The 22,318-nt window shown below is 38.7% G+C and overlaps 1 protein-coding gene across 1 annotated transcript in view; it reads right to left on the reverse strand.

The window, feature by feature from the left end:
- Window positions 1–22,318, reverse strand: part of ENOX1 (ecto-NOX disulfide-thiol exchanger 1) — a 147,283-nt gene that overhangs the window by 60,280 nt on the left and 64,685 nt on the right. Inside the window, exons 6-7 of the mRNA XM_086611875.1 lie at window positions 11,389–11,495; window positions 7,891–8,008 (exon numbers count right to left, since the gene is read on the reverse strand). Coding sequence (XP_086468001.1) covers window positions 7,891–8,008; window positions 11,389–11,495 — 225 coding nt within the window. The remainder of the gene's footprint in view (window positions 1–7,890; window positions 8,009–11,388; window positions 11,496–22,318) is intronic.

A 22,318-nucleotide genomic window follows, 5' to 3' on the forward strand; every position in this document is an offset into this window, starting at 1 on the left:
CTGATGTTTCTTGGATTTAAGGGTGGATAAGAGGTGCCTAAATCTCCACCTCAAGCAATATCTGTAAGTTTCTCTAATGTCGTGGGGTGAAAAATGTTTCTAAAAACAACAGGGCATGAAGGGCAGCATAATTAAGAAACCTAAAACCAAGAGCTTAGTTTAAACAAGAATAGAAATGATCTTTCATAGGAGGTCAGAAATAGGGTTTAGGCAGAGGCCACTCTTGAAGGAGTACGTTCCTTATGCTCTGTTCAGAACTAACCATCTTCACTGTTACAAATAGCACTCATTGTCTTGAAGGCTAAATATGAGAGTAAGCGCACAAAAGCTTTATCTTGGAGAGGGCACTATAAGGGAAGGTCACTTTATAGAAAGCATGAAGTGTAATTTGGAGAAGAATGCTAATACCAGGTGTATCAGATTGTGTGGAAGCTGAACACAGCATATGTTCTAATATCGTCTTTTATTGATTTTGCTGCCAACATCCTACTTCAACAACGTTACAGTCGCACTTCAAGATTCTTAATGGAGGGGGATGGAGAAATCAATATACAGAGCTTGCTTCGGCTCCCATTGAAGTCAATATGAGTTTCATTATTGGCTGCAATGAGCACAGGACAGACTTCAGACCGTTTTGTCACTTTGTGTTTGTTTTTTTCTTTCCCTTTTTATTTAACTTCCAAAGGGGCAATGTGTACTGTTATTCTATGTTTTAGAAAAGTCCCATTTAAATAGAGCAATTCTCTATCAAACTGCAAGTCTACGCATTCAGAAACGATGCCCTGCTTTATGAAACCTAATGAAAAATTATAGCCTGTATCCTGAACTGGGAAATTTATAATAAAAGATATAGGATTTGAAATAAATTCTAATAACAAAATCATTTCTTTCTTAAAAAATATTTTCATTCAGGTATAAAGCAAATAAATACAGTTTAGTTCTCACCGACTTGTAAAATATTACTTTCAACGTGCATTGTTTGCTCTATTACAAAGAGAGGATGTATCCAAACTTTTTTCTTGCTACTATTTTAATGCTATTTACACAAAATGAAATATGCTAAAATTATCTCCAGAAATTATAAGCATCATCTTCATTCCAACAACATGCTGTTAATTTTGCTCTAGCATGAACGCAAAACATATTTTAACATGCTGTCAAAATGAGATACTAAGAATGTCAATAAAATGACACTAAAATAAATGTAAATTTAGATTGCTGTCACAAGTGGCTGCTTGGTTTTGTGAAGATGTTAGGTTGCTATAGCATTTTCCATAGCAACTTTGCATCTTATTACATAAATAATCCTTCAATGTCCTTAAGCTTACTAAAAACAGGATTAAATCTATTCTCATATGTAATGATCCTGCATAAAACCTTATCAGTACAAATACCCAGAAACATGATAAAATGTAATCTAGATAATAGTATTTCTGGCAGTTGAAAAGCATCAAAGCACAACAGACTTGTTTTGTAGTAAACGGGACATCCTCCTAGAACCCATATTAGGAAGATGCCTTTGAAGTGTCTGTCTCCTCTAAAAAATCGAAAGTTAGGTTAACCCCTTCACTACTGTGTCCACAGGACCAGCACACATCTTCATCCCAAAGCCGATGTGTTGTGCATGATCCAGAGGAACTGGCCCAGTACCTGGGACAGGACAAGGCTGGTTTTATTCCCCAGAGAAGCCAGACTTGGCAACTACCTTCAGCCCTGATTCATCAAGGCATTTCTGCTAAATTCAGCTGCACAAGAAGCATTATTAGAGCCAAATGGACTTAAAAACCAGGGGCGTAAAATTAGGTCCCCGCCCACATGCTTCCTGAATTTCAACCTATTTTTGTAAAAGCTGTGGGAAAAATGGAATGCATTTTGAGGCACAAAATTGGAGTCTGCCTGATGGTAACAGCTCTGAACTGGCATACTGTGAAAGACACTAGAGCAGACTTTTCCCGGCGTAGAGGGAGTAATCATCTTGTGCTGCTTTCTAGTGATCATCCCTGATGGTCCCTGGGAGCAAAGCTGATTGTCTGCTGTGTCCAGGGCATTTCCATTCAAAGGGAAGTTACTCCACTCAGAGAGCTCAAAAGGATTGTCAAATGTCTTCTCTGGCCAGAGAGGGGACCGTGTCAGTAGGGTGACAATTTAGTGCTTCAGATTTAAAATATGTTCTTTTCTTCGAGATTGCTTATAAAAACTGGTTAGCAGCTTCTGTTAACAGGTTTTATTTTTCTCTTCATACACTTTTATATGTTTATTACCGCAGGGCTGATTATGACACCAGCTGCTGATGGCTCTGAAATGGTATTGATTCATTTGAAGAAAAAAGCAATGCTAGCCCATTAATTTCTAAAGTAAATACATTTGTTATTTTATGTTATATCAACAAGCATTTAAAAGGAAAAAAGGGAAATTATGGGCTTGTGAAATGTAAGTATCTCCTTCACAAAATCTGATGCCGAAAAGCTATGGGATTGAGAGGTAGAAACAGAGAAATAAGTTAGACTTTGTTTAAAACTAAATCTTCCAAAATCCAAAATATTAGACTTACAAGAAAAGAAGGGAAAAATATCTGATCCCTGGGATCAGCAGGAAGAGGAAGATCTGACATGAGATCTGCCTGACACCAGGCCAGTTGGAAGAAACGGAAGAGCAAAGCTCAGCTCCATACAGCTGGGGCTCAGCAATTTCTATTCAATGTTGTAACAAGCCATATAAAGCTTTCCTACCAGTTTAATCCAGCTATAAAACACAGTTTCCATTCCACGTGTGCATCTCTGCATTCACACAAGCCTTAGAGAAAGCAAGAAGAGGATTGGATTGTAGAGAAAAGGTGAATAAGCATCACATAGATGACTTTGGTGTTGTTTCAGGCTTTCCTCGCAGACTTGCCAGGCTTGCAGCTTTCAAGACAGACTTACCAACAATGTCACAAAGCCTGTTTTATGCTGCGTGCACCAGGGTGCGATTTTCAAATGCTGACTCTCACAAGGACATACACTCCTCTGTGGGATGGACTGCCCACTATTCAGCCTGTCTCCTATGGCAAGGGACTTAGCTGATGCTTTAAGTAGGACAGATCAGTTCAGGAGAGCACTTAAAGATCCAGGCTACTGTTCAAGGGCAGAAAGAGCTGCAGTGTTTAAGTTTAGGTATGTTTGAAAATCCTGCCATAGAGGCCTAAACTGTCCTGACTTGGAAGGCAGCACCAATCTTATGTGTTCAAACTGGGCTTCTGCTACATAACTTCCAATTTATTATCTGTATACAGTCCCTGAGATGGTATTAAGTTACTTCTTCACAGGTAATACAAAGGTGGTTAAATGGTCCAGGAGCCTGATGAGTGGGCTATTGTAAGTCCATCCAGCTGGACAGAGCCCTATACCAAGGCATTTATCATCCATGTGGACAGGACAGGCAGTGGGTGGATGAAAGGAAGCATCATTGCTTCTATTTGATAGTAGGGAACTGAGATCACACAAACTCATTGATTAGTCCAGGCAGGGGGTATGCAGCAGAGCTGGAATTTGGCCCAGAGCTCTGCAATCCCGGTCAAAAGCCTTAATCACACAACCACCCCTCCTGTGTCCCTCTGCAAGCACTGTGCATTTCCTTCTTTTCCACAGCACAAGCCGCAGTCTCTTGCTGAAGTTGGAGTTGCTAGAACTAATGGCATGTCGCTGAGAACTGTAAAAAGAAGAGATTAACCCACCTTCCCTTAAAGTAAAATTACAGGTGCCTTCTAGGCATAAACCAAACTTCAGCTCTTTTCTACAACACGCAGCTTCACTTCACTAATTCTTAAAATTACTTTGGAAGCTTTTACATGTGGATCCTTACTCCCAGTGCCAGCAGGTGGGAGATGAAGCATCCATAAATCCTGATCATTCTGAAGATTTTTGTATATCCTCTAGACTCTGGGCTGAATCTCTTTTTTTCCCCCCCTGAGCTAATGCTTCAGTAGCTGCACCTTGGCTTTCAAATGTATTAACTGAGTTGCCAATCATCATTATTATTTTTTTCTTACCAATCTCCCAGCTTTACTTCAGCAATCCTCTTGTCCCTTTCAAACTCCAAAATCCACATTGCAGAAAAATCACTGTTTAAAGGCTAAATTTTGGAAAGAAAACATCATTCTAAAGGAATAGCTGATCCCACAGGTGAGATTCACTCAGTCTCAGGCCAGCCTTTTGCCAGCTTTCCCTATAATGCAAATGACATTTAGTCTGTGAAACCAGAAGGAATTCCTATATACTAGGCATGCATCCTAGTTCAGCTCACTTATTGGTTTCTCTGGGGTGATCTTCAGGGGATCCTTGCAGCAATTTGTGACGCTCTCCAACAGAACAAGCAGGTAGCAATGCCTTCCTTTTCCTTGAAGATTCAGTTTGCACACGATAGAGCAGGGTACTAACCAAGCCTGGGGAGAATGACCTGTGAAACACCTGAAGAGCAGGTCTTCATTCAGGAGCCAATGCCCCAGCCCTGCAACATGGACTAGAGGATGGAGGACAGGTTCAGGAGGCTGAAGGTCTCAATTCTCATTCCAGCTCTGCCACTGAGTCACTGATATCAGTAAATTGATCTCATAAACAAATAGGAGAAGAGCAACTGGCAGATGAAAGAAGATTTGAGTCTAGAACGGAATGAAGCACTTTGCAACAAGTCCCACTGGAGTTATGTTCTACATTGCCACCAGTAGGAAGCCCAAATCTTCCCAAATAAATGGCTATTGGTAGATTTCTAATATGCATCATGACTTGATCTCTTCTTGCATGACAATGTCTTGCACGACTTAAAGAAAAAATGCAAATCATTCTTAGAAACAGCTTTTTCTTCATCTACCCCAAATCCCCAAAACTTAACTGTGTACAAAGGCCTCAGATCACTGTAAGGCTTCTCTGAAACCTGAAGACCAGCAATTCTGGATAAGCATTCAAGACTGAAGTCCTTTTGCACAGCCTCAGGACTTAAATGCGTTGAACTGTGTTTTCAAATATTGGGCTGGAATCCACCCTCTTTTTTTTTTCAGGGTGATGAATATGCTTCTTTTCAGACATGCTAGAAAAGAGTTTTCATTCTAACCAGTCTAGCTGTGAGGAAATGCGACATGCTCAGCACCACACTACCTAGACACTCACAGAAGTGGGGTTATTTCTGAATGAAAAAGGCTTGACTAACAGAAAATCACACTGGAAGACTCCTGAAACTACACTTTACAAAGACAGAATGAGGTCTTAGGACCAATTCTAAATTGTTGAATTAATTAAGTCTTTTTGTACTAGGGGTGATTTAACTAGGTGAACTACTGAAGAAAGACCTGACACAGGTGTTGGAGCCTGGGACAATCTCTGTCACCTTTTTGTAGCTTCGGGGATGGTAACTTCCCAGGAGTCTTGTTCCTACTGTCAAATAAGGCAGGCTGAAAAATAATGTCCCCAAGAAAATCGTTGGGATGGCACGACAAGCAGTCCAGAACTCTGGAACTATCCAAATCAATTAATCACATCTCACTGCTTCAGCCACTTTTGGATTTAGACGTTTAAGCCTTTATGTATGCACGCTGTCCTTGAATTGAAGAGGCACAATATCTTCTTTGTGTTATTCAAGCTTTGCCCTTCCCATGGTTAAGCATTTAGACAAACATTTTAAGAAAAAAGGTTAAAAATACAGAAAGTGCCAATGTTTTCTTACTTTTCAGAATAGCCTCTTTGTGATAAAAGATTCTTTAAAAGAAATTCTTTGTAGAACAGAGGTTATTGTGAATACAAATAGCCACTCCAGTGAGATAAAGAGGTGTTCTGCAATGACATACTCAAAAAGAAAGAAAAAGAAAAAAAGAAAAAGAGAAGGCAGCTTACACAAATAGTAATTTGTAAAAAATGCTAAAAGAAGGAAGAATCACTTCTCTGTGTATAAAAATGAAAAAAAGAAATGACCTTCTCTCACTTTCTTTTCATTTACCAATGTTTTATATCCAATAATTTTTTTGGCTTAAGTCCAAGTTCCTTCTATTGTCAATGATAGAAGAATCAAATCCACTTGCTTTAGCTGGGAGTGTAACATTGGAAGAAGAAAACTATAAAATTAATTTTAGAACTGGACGACTCTAGGCATGCATCAGGCTGGATCAGCTCCTCTGAGATCAAGAGGATGAGGGATGGTATAATGGACATGATGGACAAGTACTCAAGTGGATTCATATTGCTAAATTTTGATTTAGTACGCAACACAACATTGGGCTAGTTAGTGTTATCACTGAGGGTGCTCAAGTGCCTACATTATAACAAAACAAATAAATGAAAGTTGGTTGGGATGGAATGCTGTTGAAATCTCTGATATCAAAACATTTTATAGAAATTTTCCTTTTCATGGAAGAAAACCAAAGACACCTTTCCATTTGTGATGTTACTAAACAGAGGAAAAAGAATGACCAGCATAGCTCTACCCTAAGCATGCATATATTAAACCTAGCTGAACTGACAAGCATGACAGTTCAAACACCATTACTCCTTTCCTGCAGTGCAGGCTGTGGGTATTTCTGCCCCTACCTTCCCGTTGTTAATTCTAATGACTTCCGTCCATAAAAGTAGGCACAGCCAAGGTAAAATGATTAGACATTCATAAAAATCTGTTAGCAGTGCTTTGTCTGCAGAGACCCACTGTCTCCACTCCCAACATTTGCTAATAGTGTCTAGAAAATTCAAACCCACACAATTAGCCAAGCAAAAATTAAGACTGCCCTTTACAGATTTTATTGTTTCATTTTTCTTCCAGGAAAAACATTAAATCTTCCCTCAAGAGGGAGGCTATAGTAAAAATTTCTTTGCTAGAATGACACTCCTTTCTTCGGTCTTTACTTCTAGAGTCATTCAACCTCACATAGCATCTCAGCAGGAGCTGAAGAGCTCATCTCAATATAAGCTTCAAACCACACTTTTGTGCTGGTATACAAGGACTTGAAACTATTGAATGGATGAAATTCTCTCCTTTCTTAATGTGGTGCCTGTATGTAAAGGACTAGATCAAAATTATTCTCATCATCAGGCTCAGTTTCTTTCCATATTACCCCCTCCGTCTTTACCTTCTTTAAAGCTCACTGCTGGCTGGCAGTTCCCAGCCATGTTTTGGCTTCAGCTTCTGCAAATTTTCTTTCTGAAGATGAGTGTCTAAACAAGCAAACCCTTATTAGCTACTCACAACCTTATTAGCCCATGTCAAGAAACCAAGCAAAGCATCCATCCATATCATGTTACCAGTCAATAACTCAGGCAGCTTCTGAGCCACCTCTTGGGGCCCACCCTGGATAGCAGAGTATTTGTAAAAGGCTGAAAAAGTTGTTTCTCTTTACTCATCTTACATGAATCCCTTTTCTTTCTTTCTTTCATGATAGCCATCTAACGGGTGTCAAATTAATGCACTATGCAGTACTATACTGTGAAATATGTACCTTTAAAAGTTATTTCCCTAAACCACACAGTTAAAATGGTAAGCATTTTTGTTAGAAAGCTTACACATTATTATGCATTTGTTGAAAAGAAAGGCAAGGCTTAGAGAATACTGACCAAAACATAACTTTAGCTGGTCTCATAATAAGAAGTTGTTACCACCATGGGATGAAATACTGTCATGCAAGTCTGCAGAGAGCGCACTAAAGAAACATGCTTCCAGCCAAGGGCTGAACTGGAGAATTTTCATCATTATAGATCATAGCAGGTGACAGACACCTTCTAGAGACAGCTTGTACCATTCAAATAACTAATTTATAAAGGTTTAAAATAAGATACTGTCTCATATAATCAGCTATTAATATGTCACTTCTCATATGTAAGCTTTTGTTTGCTTTTAAAAAAACAACAGTTTTACAATACTTGAGGGATTTGGCTTTACCTGAATCATCTACTCTCAGCTTTTTACTGGGATTGTCACCACTGTCATCATCGGACATTTCCATCTCCTCTTCCCGGCGGATTCCCATGAGCTGTTCACTGTGAGCATTTCGGAGCTCCTAAACCCAAAACAACCTTTTGTCAGTATTAACTTCCATAAAGTCATTATGTATTATTAGTATCTGGTTTTAATACTGCTCTGATTTTAATTATACATCATTTATCATTGTAATCATGTTTATTTGTATATGAATATTTATAACAACAGGAGCACAGGGAATTCTTCCTGTGAAAGAATTGAGTTTATCAAAGGCAACACTCAGGGAAAACAAGAGAGTAAGTGAGTTTCCACGTCACGTGATCTCTAGTTCTGCTAAACATAGGAGAATGTTTTAACAGCACGGATAATGCTTAAAATTGTGTATAAAGCAGACAGAACAAGATTGTCAGCCTGCTTAAGGTATACATAATCCTTGTTTCTCTCTGCCACTTGGGGTAGGATTCATTCTGTCAAGTGTAGGTGTCTCCAGTAAAATTAATTCCTATTCAGGCACCTTTCACAGAAATGAAAAGAAACAGGTGTTTTAAGGTGATTCACATCCACAAAGTAACTAACCAAACAAAGTCACATTAACTACACCCTAAAAGTGCCTATTTGTGCCCGCTGATGGTCAAGGGAGCCGAGACCAGCCAGTTCAGACGGAGAGCTCTACATCGTAGGTGCCTAATGCTGGCCAAAGGACCCTCACCCTCTGTCCCTATGCCCAGATCACCTCGGATTTAAAAGACCCATAACGCTATCCTGAAAATCTCTGTGTCTGGATCCAAAACGAGCACCAGCGCGGACAAGCTGGTGTCTGGGTGACCGCGGCAAGGGCAGGCAGGTGGGCAGAGACTCCCGCGCGTCTCGCTAGGAAAGCGACCGGCAGGCACGCCGGCTTTGCGGGAGTCCAGACGGTCTTTGTTCTGGGCAGAAAAGCTGGCGCGGGCGTAGCGGCTGGCTTTTAATGGCAGCGCTGAGAAGATTGAGAGGACTCTATTTTGTCCTAATAATCCTGTCAGGTGTAACACGGGGATGCTGCACCGTGATTAGTGTCGGCCTTTTCAGTCCGCAGACAGCTAATTTTTCTGCCGACAAAGAGCTTAATTCCCAAAGAGGTGGTTTGAAATCTTTGAAACAAGGAAGAGTCGCGTGGAAGGAGGAGACGGCATTGAGGAGTCCGACCACAGCTCTGTGCTGTTAACAATGAGCTGTTGGAGAGGGACTGGGTGAAAAGCAGGAAGGCATTTCCCTCGAGCTGTACCCTTCGCTCATCGGCAGATCTCAAATATTCTGATAAATGCATATGAGTCCATTAATCCCAGCAAAGGCAGAGAGGCTAATTAGTGGGCGTTTTACATGAGGATAATGTCAAATTAAAAAAAAAAAAGTGATTAAAAAGGTAAATTGTCAACCTATGTCTCATGCAATCAGATGTACCTCTGGAAGAAATTAGCAAGCCGTTTCTTAATTCCTTATTGGAAAAGGCCACCTGCACTTTCTCCTGGGGAAGTATACTTCATATATGAGCAGACATCCGCTTACATTTACTCCCTCTTTAGGGCATAAATGTCCTTGATGCATCAATGTCTACATTATTAGCAAAGCCAATAATCTTCCATGGAGAATGTCTATGTGTATGAGTGTTTGCTTTGGGCTTGGGTTTCTAGCAAAGCTTTCCTAAATTCAGAAAAAAAGCGAAGGTGGTCAAGTAATTAAACAAATTAGCAGATGATGTCATGGTTAGAAAATATGATTAAAATCAAAGATACCATTGGGTACATTTCCATCATATTTCACATCTGAAAAACAGGTATTTCTAAAATATATTGGTTTAGCGAGAGCCTTTACATGTTTTTGGACTGTTTTTGTTGTCTTCTTAGAAAAACAAAAGGCAATAATATTTCAAAAAATGAGTAGTGAATTCACATTTTCGGAAAGCCCATCTCTTACACATTTCAGTTTATTAAAGACTTAGAAGCCAGCAAATGAATGACACACTACATCCCTTTACAGAAAGTTAGTTTAAGAAGGGATGGTCTTAATATAATTGAAATAATCTACTAGCAAATCATATTTTCATACTCCTCTAAAAGACAAGACAAACATCAAACCCCAATTTCCCAACTTTCAATTGAACAAAGGCTTTATCCACTACTTATAGGAAATATTTGTGAACAAAATGCAAAATACAGTTTGCACCAATAAATTATGCTAACATTTTATTTTAAGTGTCCCATTATTGTGAAGTCATTTGGTATTCACCATAATAGCACTGATAATAAAGAATTCATTTGGTATTCATGTGGATGTTACATTTAGTGCCATTGGTATTCAACTGTAATTTAGCATTAGTTAATGGGCACTTAAAATGTTATCCAAATGATTTATATCACAGCACTTTAGGGTTTCTCAAACTAAGTGTACAACACTTATTTTACAAGTGTACTACAAAATAATTAAATAAGTGCACCTTACCTTCTAAAGTTTTTATTCTGAGACAGAGAAAAATCGTTTAGAGGACTGCGATAGTAACAATAAACATACTGTATTACATGAAGGTAAACCAAGTGTATGTAAGTTGCTCATATTAAAAAAAAAAGGAAGAAAGGAAGAAAACAAAGACAGCGGTACTTACTTTTTTAAAATACAGGTTCATAGCGTATATACTGAATTAAAAACGAAAGCTGGATGACCAAAACACAGGATGAGGTCTAGCACTTCCTTTGCTGCCACTTGCAGCAAGGGGAGTTACAATCCCATTTTCCTCCGCTCGTGCTTATGACAGTCAGTCACACAAGCACGGTCCCACATTGCTAACTTTTTGTGGTAGTATGATTACATTTATACTGGCTTCTTTGCAAGCATAATAGAATCAATACAAGTGATGTATCTACTTTTTTTAAAGATAAACATAAAGCAAATAGGAAGGAGTATGTCATAATTCTGGACTTAATATGGTTAAGTCATTACTTCGGAAAGAAATTGGCTATTTTATTTTCAGACAAAGTCATCTTATAATGACCATATGATGGCACAATGAGAAAAAAATCTGTGCTACAGAATACTTCTTTTAAAAACAGATCACGATGACTCCTAAAAGATATTTTTCAGAAATAACTCTTCATTCTATCCTTAGTTGAAAATATTGTTCCTAATTTCACTACTTCAGTTCATTATTATAGATAGTAAACATAATCCTCCAATGATTTCCCAAATTTTGCATGAAAAATAAAAACACATTGCTCTCTGTCTTAGTGTTATTTAATGACCATTATCATAATGAGAGCAATGGGAGCCATTCATACTGTAGATGAGACTGTATAATGGCCAGTTGATTAACAGCTAAAACGGTAGCTGTAAATATTGCTGAATATACTATGTCCAGCTACAATCACACTCGTTCTGTTCAATCCAGCTGTGAGATGATGGATAGAAAGTAATAACAAAATCACCAACCTCAGAATGCTTTCGCCAAATGTCTATGTTCTTTCGCTGGGCTTTCGAGAAATGGTCCCAAGCTTTTTGTCTGGTAGAAGCGTTGAAAACGGCGACAATCTGCTCAACTTTGGTGAACAAGGAAGTCAAACAAGACAAGCAATTTATGTTGTGATCACTATAGAGAAGCAAAGCAAAGACACTAGGAGTCTATGGATGATGTCATTACTGAAACAACATCATCAATATCCATCCAATGACGTGTCTTTTGTACTTACATTTTATCAATGTTGGAGATGTCTCCCTTCAAGTCTGTCTCCATAACTTTAAGTCTACACAACTTAGAACCGTGTACCGAAAAACCACGCATGCAGCTGCCTCCCCGTGATGCCTGCTGCAACTCTCTGCGCAGCCACGTGCCTTTGCATGTGTGGCGATAGGGGTGTGACTACAGAGATGACACTTGAGGCATAAACCTGACATGTTCCCCTGCGGCAGCGGTGTACAGACGAGCCGGCTGGACAAGCGAAAGCGTGAAAGGCAAGCAGGCTCTGCCTTGGAGGGTGACTATCTGATAGCGGGAATTTGCCAGCAGACGGGAAGGGCTAAACCATACATTAATGCTGCATTCTGTAGCTGCAGCTGCTGCTTCTCTTTTATGTGATATAAAGTGGCTCGCCTGTGGTAGATCATTCTGTCCTGTGTCCATGGCCTATGTATGTTTATGGACGTGAACAGTCGCATTTTTGTGCGTAAAAGATGAAGAAGAGATGTGAAATGGGCTTCCCTCTTTCAACTCTAATGAACTTGTTCTGAAGCCAGACATCAATATTTAGGTCAATTATCTAGGACAATTAAGATCTTTAAGTTTTTAGCTAGTTGTTCATCCTAAATCAGAAACTTTTCTCCCAACACTCTTTTCTTTCGCTTTGCACCAGTTACAAGCAATGTTGTTTTTCCATAACAGTGACCTGCCTAGAAATGATTTGACCAAGATGTAAATTGTTTTAATCCCAGCACAGTTAACTGCAAGACCACCAAGAAATCCAGATTTTCTACAAATGACCTGGGCTGTGCTCCTGAGTGAGCAGCTGTGCTGACCTATGAACTCAAACCAAAAAATGCTTCAACTCTTTGACAAAGTTCTTGGCTATTTATGTCTTTAGATTCCTGGGCTGAAATGACGCCCATGGTTTTGTAAAGCTGCAGCTTGCAGCACCTCCTTCCCACCTCTTTCACTGAGAAATGGTGGCAGGAGTGCTATAATGCCCTCTGATCTGGTCTCTCATCAAGTTGATCGGCGGCTGCTCTACTTCTCCACTCAAGTCACAGATGTGGAGAACCTTATTATATAGAAAAACTGATCTTTCCTAAAATGGTGAGCTCACCTAGTAAGTCAGTTATGTCTCTTTCACCCCTAGATCTGAGAATTAACCTCACTCGTTTGAATAGGAGCACGTTTCTTTTATTCTCTTTTTTTTTACCACTATTGCAAGCTTCTTTCAGATTCAGGAAGAGTACAACATTTTGAATCACAGATGAAAGTTTTTCTTCGCAATCATCAGGGCTGGTTAATTAACTTCTAAAGTAATAGAAAATAAATGTAGTAGTTTGAAATTAATACTTATATGTAGTTTATACGAAAGAAGGTGCCTCAGAACTTCTGAGATGATCCAATTCATTTGTGATCCATTCAAATTTTAATAGCAGATGTGATAATTTCCACCTATTAGAACTTGCTTGGAGTGAAGGGTGGATATATCAAGGAAGTTATGCTGTGTATATTTATCCAATTAATTTGCAAATAATGAAAATGCTAAAGCACTCTATTATTATGTGTATAAAAACTGAGGCCAGAATTAGTTACTATCGTTCTGTTGATGACCCAGTTGCTCAGAAAATCTTGCTTAATTAACAATCTGGTTTTAGTTTGCAAGTGGAAACTTAAGTAGAAAAAATTCACAAAGATATGAGGAAGAGCTGGTTTGCTATTTTCCACTATTAGGTATTAATAAGATCATCTGAATATTCAAAAATATTTGAACTTTAAAGTGTTTAATTTCCATTCTGTGAACAGGTGCTAAGATTTATCAAAAGTCATTATCTGATCATTTCAGAAACTCTCCTCAATGGAAACACAAGCTAGGAAGATGTTAAAGAGTTTTTCTTGCACAACTGCAGTAGATAAAGTGAGCAGAAAAAGGATCTCCTTCATTTACCCAACTTTCAGGAATTAAAAAAAAAAAAAAAAAAGGATACTATGAGTACTAGATGCTAAAAATCAAGGCATTTAAAGAAACTTTATGCAATAGGCAGTTAGGGTTAATTAAAAAAGGGAAATGTAGAGGAGGATATTAAATTAGTACGTATCAAAGACCAACATCCCACTACTCTGTACTCAAAGAAAGTGTCAATGTACATACAGCAATTTCAATATACACAGCAATTTAGGGTATGAAGTGTTAAAAACATCTACGAGTAACATTCCACCTAAAAGATCTCTAAGCATTACATTAGAGCTAAAAAGAAGCCAAGGCCATGGTTTGACAGCACAGAGAAGTGGCTTCACATCTCTTTGTTCTGCATCAAAATCCTGCATCCATGTGTTATGAGATGGTGATCCAATATAAACCCATTCTGCCAGTTCATGTTTGTTCATAGGTTAATTCATGTTGCATCAGGATTCATTTATTCTCCCACAGACAACCTGGAAGCTTAAAGCTGGCATAACTCCTGTGCTCTGGGTAATTGGAAGACAGGACATAATGTACCCACTCCTGATCAAGATCGAATTTGTATGGGTAGGTGATCCAGCAGCACCCAGTCCATAAAGATGGTAAATTCATCTCTAAGGATAAGCCAGGAGAGTTTATATCAGCTGAGAAACTCTCCAGTTAACTCACATTTCCTCCATGTCTGGGTGACATTTGGCCAGAGAGAGGTCCCAGATTTTGGACTGATACCTGCAGAATCTGAGTCAAACAGTTGTTCCCAGTCTCGCTGCTGACCATGGTTTTCAGACTATTTTCCAACCTCCAGAAATTTCCAAAATTAAATAACAGATCACACCTATCTCTCTAAGGCACCTTGAACTCTAGGATGCACTATACTGCCAACTGTGACTGGTAAGTAGAATTATTAAATAACATGAAATATTCATTGTCAAACATCTGTTGGTAAGTTCTATGCTATATCAAAATTTCATTGACCATACGCAAAGCTGTTTCCTTACTAAATTAGGATTTAAAAAACCACATTGTTCTGGAAGGGTCCATGTCATATCATTGTTTTTCCTATCAATGTAACTTGCAGGATGTAAATAATTGCATCTTTCCTAACAACTTATTTTGTGGCTGGTAATTTATGTGGCATGTTTCAGACAAAGGATTATTATCTAATTATTTTTCTGCTGAGTTATAAATAACTGAAAAGACCCAAACAACTATGCCTAGAGTGGTATGCAAGTGTCAATGTTTAACAAATGCAGTGTAACTACAATACACTTTATTAGAGGTGCTAGCTCATAGTAAGCGTATTAAACGAAAGTTTAAACCTCAGCTTCTGTTGCCACAAAACGTGCTACCAGAATAGGGTATTGTTATCAAGTATATATGTAAAAATAACCAGAAAAACTAGGCAAAACAACAACAAAAATCCCTTAAATGACGCCTGCAGAAGCTGCATAAATGATTGGATTAAAGGGAAAACTAGCATTATCTCCAGGGCAAGAGAATATTTGTCACAGGATATTTGAAAATTATTCTAACAGAGAAGAACAGAAATAAATGAGAGCCAAAGTATAGTCTTATCTGTAGATTACGAGGCAGAGAGAACACTTTTACCCTCCATTACATTTATCAAGCAGGCTATTTTAAATACATGATTGAGTGAAGGCTGAAATTTCTCCTTGGGTTCAGGAGACACAAAGAGGTCAATTTTTCCTTTGCTTATTACATTATCAGCTGCCATGCATACAGATTATTTTTAATTTCTTGTATGCAATAATAAAGAACATCAACAATCAAATGTTTTATAACACCTTACAATGAAAAAGAAACAGAATAGAAACTGAAATACAATGTTAAAATAAAAACAAGTCTTTGCTGGCAGATAAAAATAATCAGATTTCATGTAGAATTTCACTCCAAATTCCACCAATTAGGGATACAGGATGAAAAGGGCTTTGCACTAAATTACTGTAAGTGCAAGAGCAGAATATATGGCAATTTAGCTCTGAAAAATTCCGTAAGAGTACGACAGTTGACACGCAGGGTAAAGGAAAAATTCCACCCATAAAATTACAGTGTAAAGGAAACTGTTACAGTAAATGCATAACATGCTTTTCAAATATAGATTCACAGCACAGGGAGGATACAGAGTTGGTGTGGTTTGGGTCAGAAGCCTTGTTGCTGAATTCTGAGTAAGCTGGAGTCTGCCAATCGATTTGGCTCCAAGCCCAGCAAACCAAGGAATTACAGTAGTCAAGGCTAGATGCTGTAAGTGAATGAATTAGAGTCTCCAGGTCAGTTTTGGATAGGAACAAGAATATTTTTGGCAACAGTCCTGAAAGGCATTTGGTGCCATACTGAATAGATCTTAGCATTAAGTCCAAGGCTAAAATTGCACGTAGGCGAATGACATGTGGCATCAATAAGAGAAATGGTAGACAGATTGCAGAGTAATTAAAGAAACATATATATTTTTTAATTAATCTAGGCCAAACTCTCAGTCTTTTGGTTATGATACTGTTTACTTTCAGAAAAGAATTTGCCTTTCTACATTTAAGCTGGAAACATTCAGCCTCTCCCTGTTACCCAATTCACATGTCACAGAGGTAGAAACAGATGCAATTGCCATTGACTGGCAGAGGAGGAAAACATAAAAGTTGGAAATATTACCCTGGAGAAGTCTGCAGATAATGCAAGGGATAAGTCCTACCACTACTCATGAGCTGGATATGTAAGCAACTGTCGTTACAGATTTGTACAATGAAGACATAGATTTTGATAGCTACGCAAAATGACTCATCTGCTACAAATAAATGGCATCCTAGTTTTGGTTTTGGCTTTTTGTTTTAGTCAGGGTTTTGCGTTTGGTTCTTGCTGTTTGGTTGGGTTCTTTCAATTAAAAACAAACAAACAAACAAACAAAAAACCAAAAAACCCACATATAAAAAATGCATGGGTATCAAAAAAAAAAGGTGAATTGTTGCTGCAACTCCATCAGAGAAGAGGAGGCTACTGTTTGGTCTGCTTGGTGTCTGGGTGGCTGTAGGTTCCTTAAAACATAGTCTTAAGACGTGGCATGATAAAGGAGAAAACCACAGGACTCTTATATTATATCCCCAAATTCCAACTTTTTGGACGGACCAAGAGAATGATGCATCCAGCAATTTATCTCCCAAATTGTTCTGCTGTGTGGGAAGTCACCTTGCAAGGCTGCCATTCCTCAGCTTGCCCTATTGCCAACAGCTACATCTGTAATACCCATCAAAACCAATCAGGGACCATCCTCGTTCCCTGAAACTGACTGGCACGTGCTGAGTGTCCCTGCAGCAGCAACCCTTCTCTCTCCACAAAAAGATGCTTTTGGAGAAACCACTTGGCCTGCATCAAACCCTAAACTGTACTCACATTGTATGGGAAAATGCTATCTGGCTCAGAGCAACAACTTTTTTACAGTTAAACAGTATGGCCAAGCCTGCTCTAGCTCAGCTTAATTTAATCCTATAGATAGAGTCAGTGAGGTCATCTTTTACTAGCAGCTTCACCTTTTCTACTCTCATCCTGATGCAGGGGTCTCGGTGTTGCAGAGAGCCTTTACAAGGATGTTTTCCTCCTCTCTCTGCCCTGTATCACCTACTTAAATACTAAAAAGAATGAGAAACAAGTCTAAGCGCCCTCTCTCTAAATTACACTATATCATTTCCACATTTCACTTTGATTGGGTCTACAGTCTTTGAGACCAAGAGGAGGCTTGTCTGGTTGATGGTTGATTCCCCTTCCTCATCCATCTGACTCAGACTGATCCTAGTCAACCTACTTGGGTGGGTTATTAAGAGGCTGAGCGAATGTCAGTGGTTTACATCTGAGTAATGCAGGAAGAAATATTTTTTTCATAACACAATAAGCAGATTCTTCCACATAGATGAAGGATAAAATAAAAAACATGTATAACACAACACAAACTATAATCCCCGATCTTGTAAAAACATGAAATCTCAGTGTCAGCAGCTTTCCTTTCTTCTTCTTTTAGCTAAGACACTCAGTGAGGAAGAGTGAAAAAAGCAGCATCACAGGGATACCGAAAATACCCCATTTTCAGGTTTTATACTGAAATCTGCACAGTAACTTGTCTGAGATATGTATATCAACAACTAATAGTTCTGGAACTGGAAGAATACACCTTGTTAAACTTTGAAACAAACAAAAAAAATGCACTCAGATTATAGAGACCCCAGTTCGCCCTGCAAGGTATTGCTAGAAAATCTGTCTACAAAATAAGTTTTGAAAATCTTTTAGGTTGTGAAACACGGTTTAATTTACAACAAAGAAACTGACAGCTCGGTGTAACAGCAAGTGCTGGCGCTGTGCCATGTGATAAATCACTTGGACTCAACAAGACCACTTCACCTCCATGTCATTTCTCAACAAACAGGAACCTGACATCAGGCCGGCACTACGCAGTAGGGCAGGTACAAATGTACACTACCTGCTCTCTTAATGCCATCATCTTATATTACAGAACAGATTTTATGGACCTTGTGTTGACATCCAGAAACAAACCTAAAAAAAACCCCCAAAACCCACGCAACCACCCCACCCTACTAACTCCAGGAAAGATTAAGTGAATGCTACTTTTTTCATCAGCTTGACAAGATCATAAGCCGTCCCCAACGCACTGCATTTAATTAGCTGTTCCCATTGTTAATTTATGGTTAGGCAGATCTTTTTTTCAGTTCTCAGATTTTAAAATAGCAAAAGTAGGAACAACTATTTTTGTAAGCCTGTCCAAAAAAAAACCCAAGGGAACTCTGAGATGAAGAAACATAACTGTGACTGAACTCTGGTTCACATCCCATTAAGTGAAGGGACTCTTTCTAAGTAATAATTGTCCAGGGATCTTGCAGATTAGAATGTTCCTAGGAGATCAAGAGGACTATTTTTGTTTCAGGTATAATATGATCTCTTTTGCTGAAGAAAAAGAATAGAGAGGTGGATGAGGAGGCTTTGACACCCATAGCCTCTTCTGGCAATCAAACAAAAAACTCATCTCACACATCTTATGTGGGAACATTTACTTCTCCATTTGTTGCTATACCTTATGTTCCCCTGCCTGCCATGACTTGTCACCTTCTCTCTTTGTTTACTACCTCCAGTCTCATCTTACTTTTGTAGTTTTTTTCCCTCTGTGTGTGTGTCCATCTTTCCCTCCCACATAGTCTATCCCATTCCAAAACTCTTTTCCTGCCCCCATAACATCTCTGCCATCATCCCAAACTACACCATTTGGGACAAATCCAGTGATTTGACATGAAGTGAGACTAGTGCCTACCGAAGGGAGCAAGAATTTCAACCAGCCATAGTTGCATAGGGTTATTCATAGTCATATTTACAAGGTTTATTCACTCACTTATAAGCAGCCTAAACAGTTTCAGATGTGCAAGCCACATGATATGTAGGCACAGCCAACTCAGAAGACCTTTTGAGTGAAACCTTTGCCTTTCCTTCCTTGCTCCAATGCCTTACTCTCATCCCTTATTGTTCATTTCCATATAAGATTTACAGTTCAGTTCTGTGAAGCATCAGCACCTTACCTCCATCCCTACTCAACAAGGCACCTCAAAACCAAACAGAATTCCATATGATTCAAACACAGATTTCCGTATGATCCATATGATTATGCTTCCTTGCTTTGAACTTGCTTCATCATCTAGAAGATCCTGCAGGGTCCAGGCAAGTGGCATGAGTTGTCAAAATGGGGCCTTAGACCGAAATCTCTTGGGAGACAGTGCTTTTATTTTGCTATAAAACACCATGCATATTTAATAGCCTACATTAAAAAAGAAAAACCAAGTTTTAAAAATAACAGGAGAAGAGCTTCTGTTGAAATTCTGGCCACGCTTAAATCGATACCAAGATTCCTATTGACTTTCGGTGGAGTGAAGGCTACAGACAATGGAAGGAACAAAGAAATTCAAAGAAAATGAAACACAAAGGAATAAGCTATCTGAAACACTACAGGCTGCAACCACAAAGGGTTATACTGCCAGAAAGTGGGGAGGAATTATAAGAATGCAAAGTCAAATAGAAATGGAGCCTTTCATCTCTATTCTCTGCCACTGCTGCAGCATCCTGGATAGAAATGCTTTTGAGAAGATGTGTACAGGAGGTGGAAAATGGGAGGACAAGTGAAAAAGAATAGAGATACCCAGCTGAGCTTTACTGGACAAATTATCAGTACAGAAGCAAGCAAAGAGCGCACCAACTAAATGAGCTAATCAAAAGGAACCGGATGGATTGTGGAGGTTGTTTTGTATTTAATATTTTTTTTAGAAATACATCAAGGTAGAAAGTAATAGTGGCAACTAATGACATGAATGATTAATGTTTTTATTTGTATTATAATGGCGTTCTATGACACCAACTGAGATCTGGGCTGCACTGTAAAAACACATTATATGACTCAATCTTTTTCACAAAGAGCTTAATGATGACCTAAAAATTGTACATAAAGTAAGCTCATATTTTTGAATTAGGCACTGGCAAATGAAAGAAAGACTGTAAGACCGGACAATTAAAGAGCAGGAAAATCCTTTTAGAAGTTGTTATTAATGCAGAGCAGTTGAAAGAATACTTGGAAAGCACGAATGTATATAAAAAGTCTGAATGCTAAGAGAATTTTAACCACCATGCTTTCAATATCTGTAATGAAACTGGCTTCATATTTAGTATTAAGGGAATATACTAAAAGTGGAAGGATTATTGGGAAAAAGGACTGCAGTACAGAATTTAAAGCAAATCATATAAGATGCTGATTTTAGCAATCACCATCTTATCAATGTAAAGTCTACCTTTTCTAAAGTAAGAAAGCAACTTTTGAAGTGAATCTGTAATGAGAAAAACAAAACTGATCCCAATCCTTTTTTGAAGGAAGCTCAAAAAGGATTTTAAACATTTTTTCTTCCTTTTTTTATATTAAAAATTCAGATCCCATCTGTGAAGGCACTGATAATATTAAACCAGATTAAATCATATCCAGAGAGATCAGAGAATGAAAATAAACAAACCCGAAGAGAAGAGACTTTTATTCAGTTTGTTGAGAATGCATTTCCCTTCAGAATTATTTAACTTCATTTTATTTGGGGGGGGGGGGGGATGGGTGTGGGAGAGGAGGGAAATTTATATCAGATACCTACAAGCTATTTGAAATAAAGAGTCCTCTGATACATCATTAAAGTCCTTCAGTAAGATGGGGTAGAAAACTTGAGGTGACAATCCCGACCTTCCCCAAGAGGAGGACAAGACACACAGTCTTCTCCTCAAACCTTTGATTCTTCTTAATAGAACAGTCCTATTGAATCAGCTCAAAAGTGTATCTAGCCTCATATCCTGTGTCACAAATAAAAGGGCTAAGGATGCTTAGCAACAAGCTAAGCAGGTAAACTGCATAATCTCGTACTTCCAGGTGTCTTTGGTTTCAGGACTTCTTGAAACATGAGTATCTCTTTGTTTTTACTTCCATGTACACCTTTACATGCAATGCAAGAACACAGGAAAGCAAACAAGCTTTATAGCAGCAGAAGGAAGTGGCAGGCACCCTGTATACTGAGCTGCGCGTGACAATTAATTTCTCGTGATAGCAAGATGGAAAGAATATCTACACGATGACTGAAACTGGACTACGTAGTTCAGATCTTGAGATCATTTTCAAAAAATCAAAGCAGGCAATGGCAGGTAGAGTTGTCATAAAATTCTGGCTGATGATGCTGTGTACTTGCTTTAGATGGTTCTTAATACTCCAGTTGCTCCGGATGCCTCCCTGCTTCCCTCCTCACTCGTATCAGTACAATGCCATAGTGTGCCTACTATGTGGGAGCTGTTAGATTCAGTGCATCACACATATCACTCTGATCACAGCTCCTTGCAAAGCTGGGATACTACTCACATACAGATGGCTTTTCCTCTGCCACCACCATGGCTTTTGGGGCAAAGATATACCAGTGATATAATGAAATTCGCGATGCTTTTTCTTACCCTCAGAAGTCAGCTTATTGTGCAGGCAAAGTAGGGACTCACTCAGATGCTGTCTCTTTCCTTCTTTGAAAGAATTAATAATGCTACTTTTATCCACATATATGAATCTGTGGATTTTAAGACTTCGTAAGTGGCCAAAACCATTGTAGTTTTTGGCCCCTGACCAAACTATACCAAGAAGATCCCAATATTTTCTTTTCAGTTAGTGGGAAAATCTATTTTACAATTTACAACTACTCCAGCAGTACTACTGAAGATTGCATCCTGTCATTTATAAATTGTGTTAAACTTTGTGACAGTTCTGCCTTTACTGCTTATTATGGTGGCATGATATTTAGTAGCTGAAGTGGAAAAAAACCTCGTCAGTACATAGCTCGTCCAGGAGGTCTCCTGGAAATATCAGGATTGCCTACTGGTGTATACTGGCCATAAATACTGAGTACTGGGGATTGCTACACTGCATTGCCACTGTCTTGCCTAATGCCAACAGTACGGTTGTCACTTAGCCATTGTGAATGACATTCAGGATGGCAACCTTTACACACATCTAAGTTATTTAGGGGGTCTACGTTCTGTTTTAAAAAATTGCTTATGGAGAGTCAATGAGCTAATTACTCATCGCCAAGCTGGGGTGAGAACCTGCAGGACATCTCTTCTCTCTGATGCCAGCTAATGAAAAAAGGATCTCAGGGTTG

Source organism: Tauraco erythrolophus, chromosome 1 (genome assembly GCF_009769465.1).
Source record: "Tauraco erythrolophus isolate bTauEry1 chromosome 1, bTauEry1.pri, whole genome shotgun sequence".
Classification (NCBI taxonomy): domain Eukaryota; kingdom Metazoa; phylum Chordata; class Aves; order Musophagiformes; family Musophagidae; genus Tauraco; species Tauraco erythrolophus.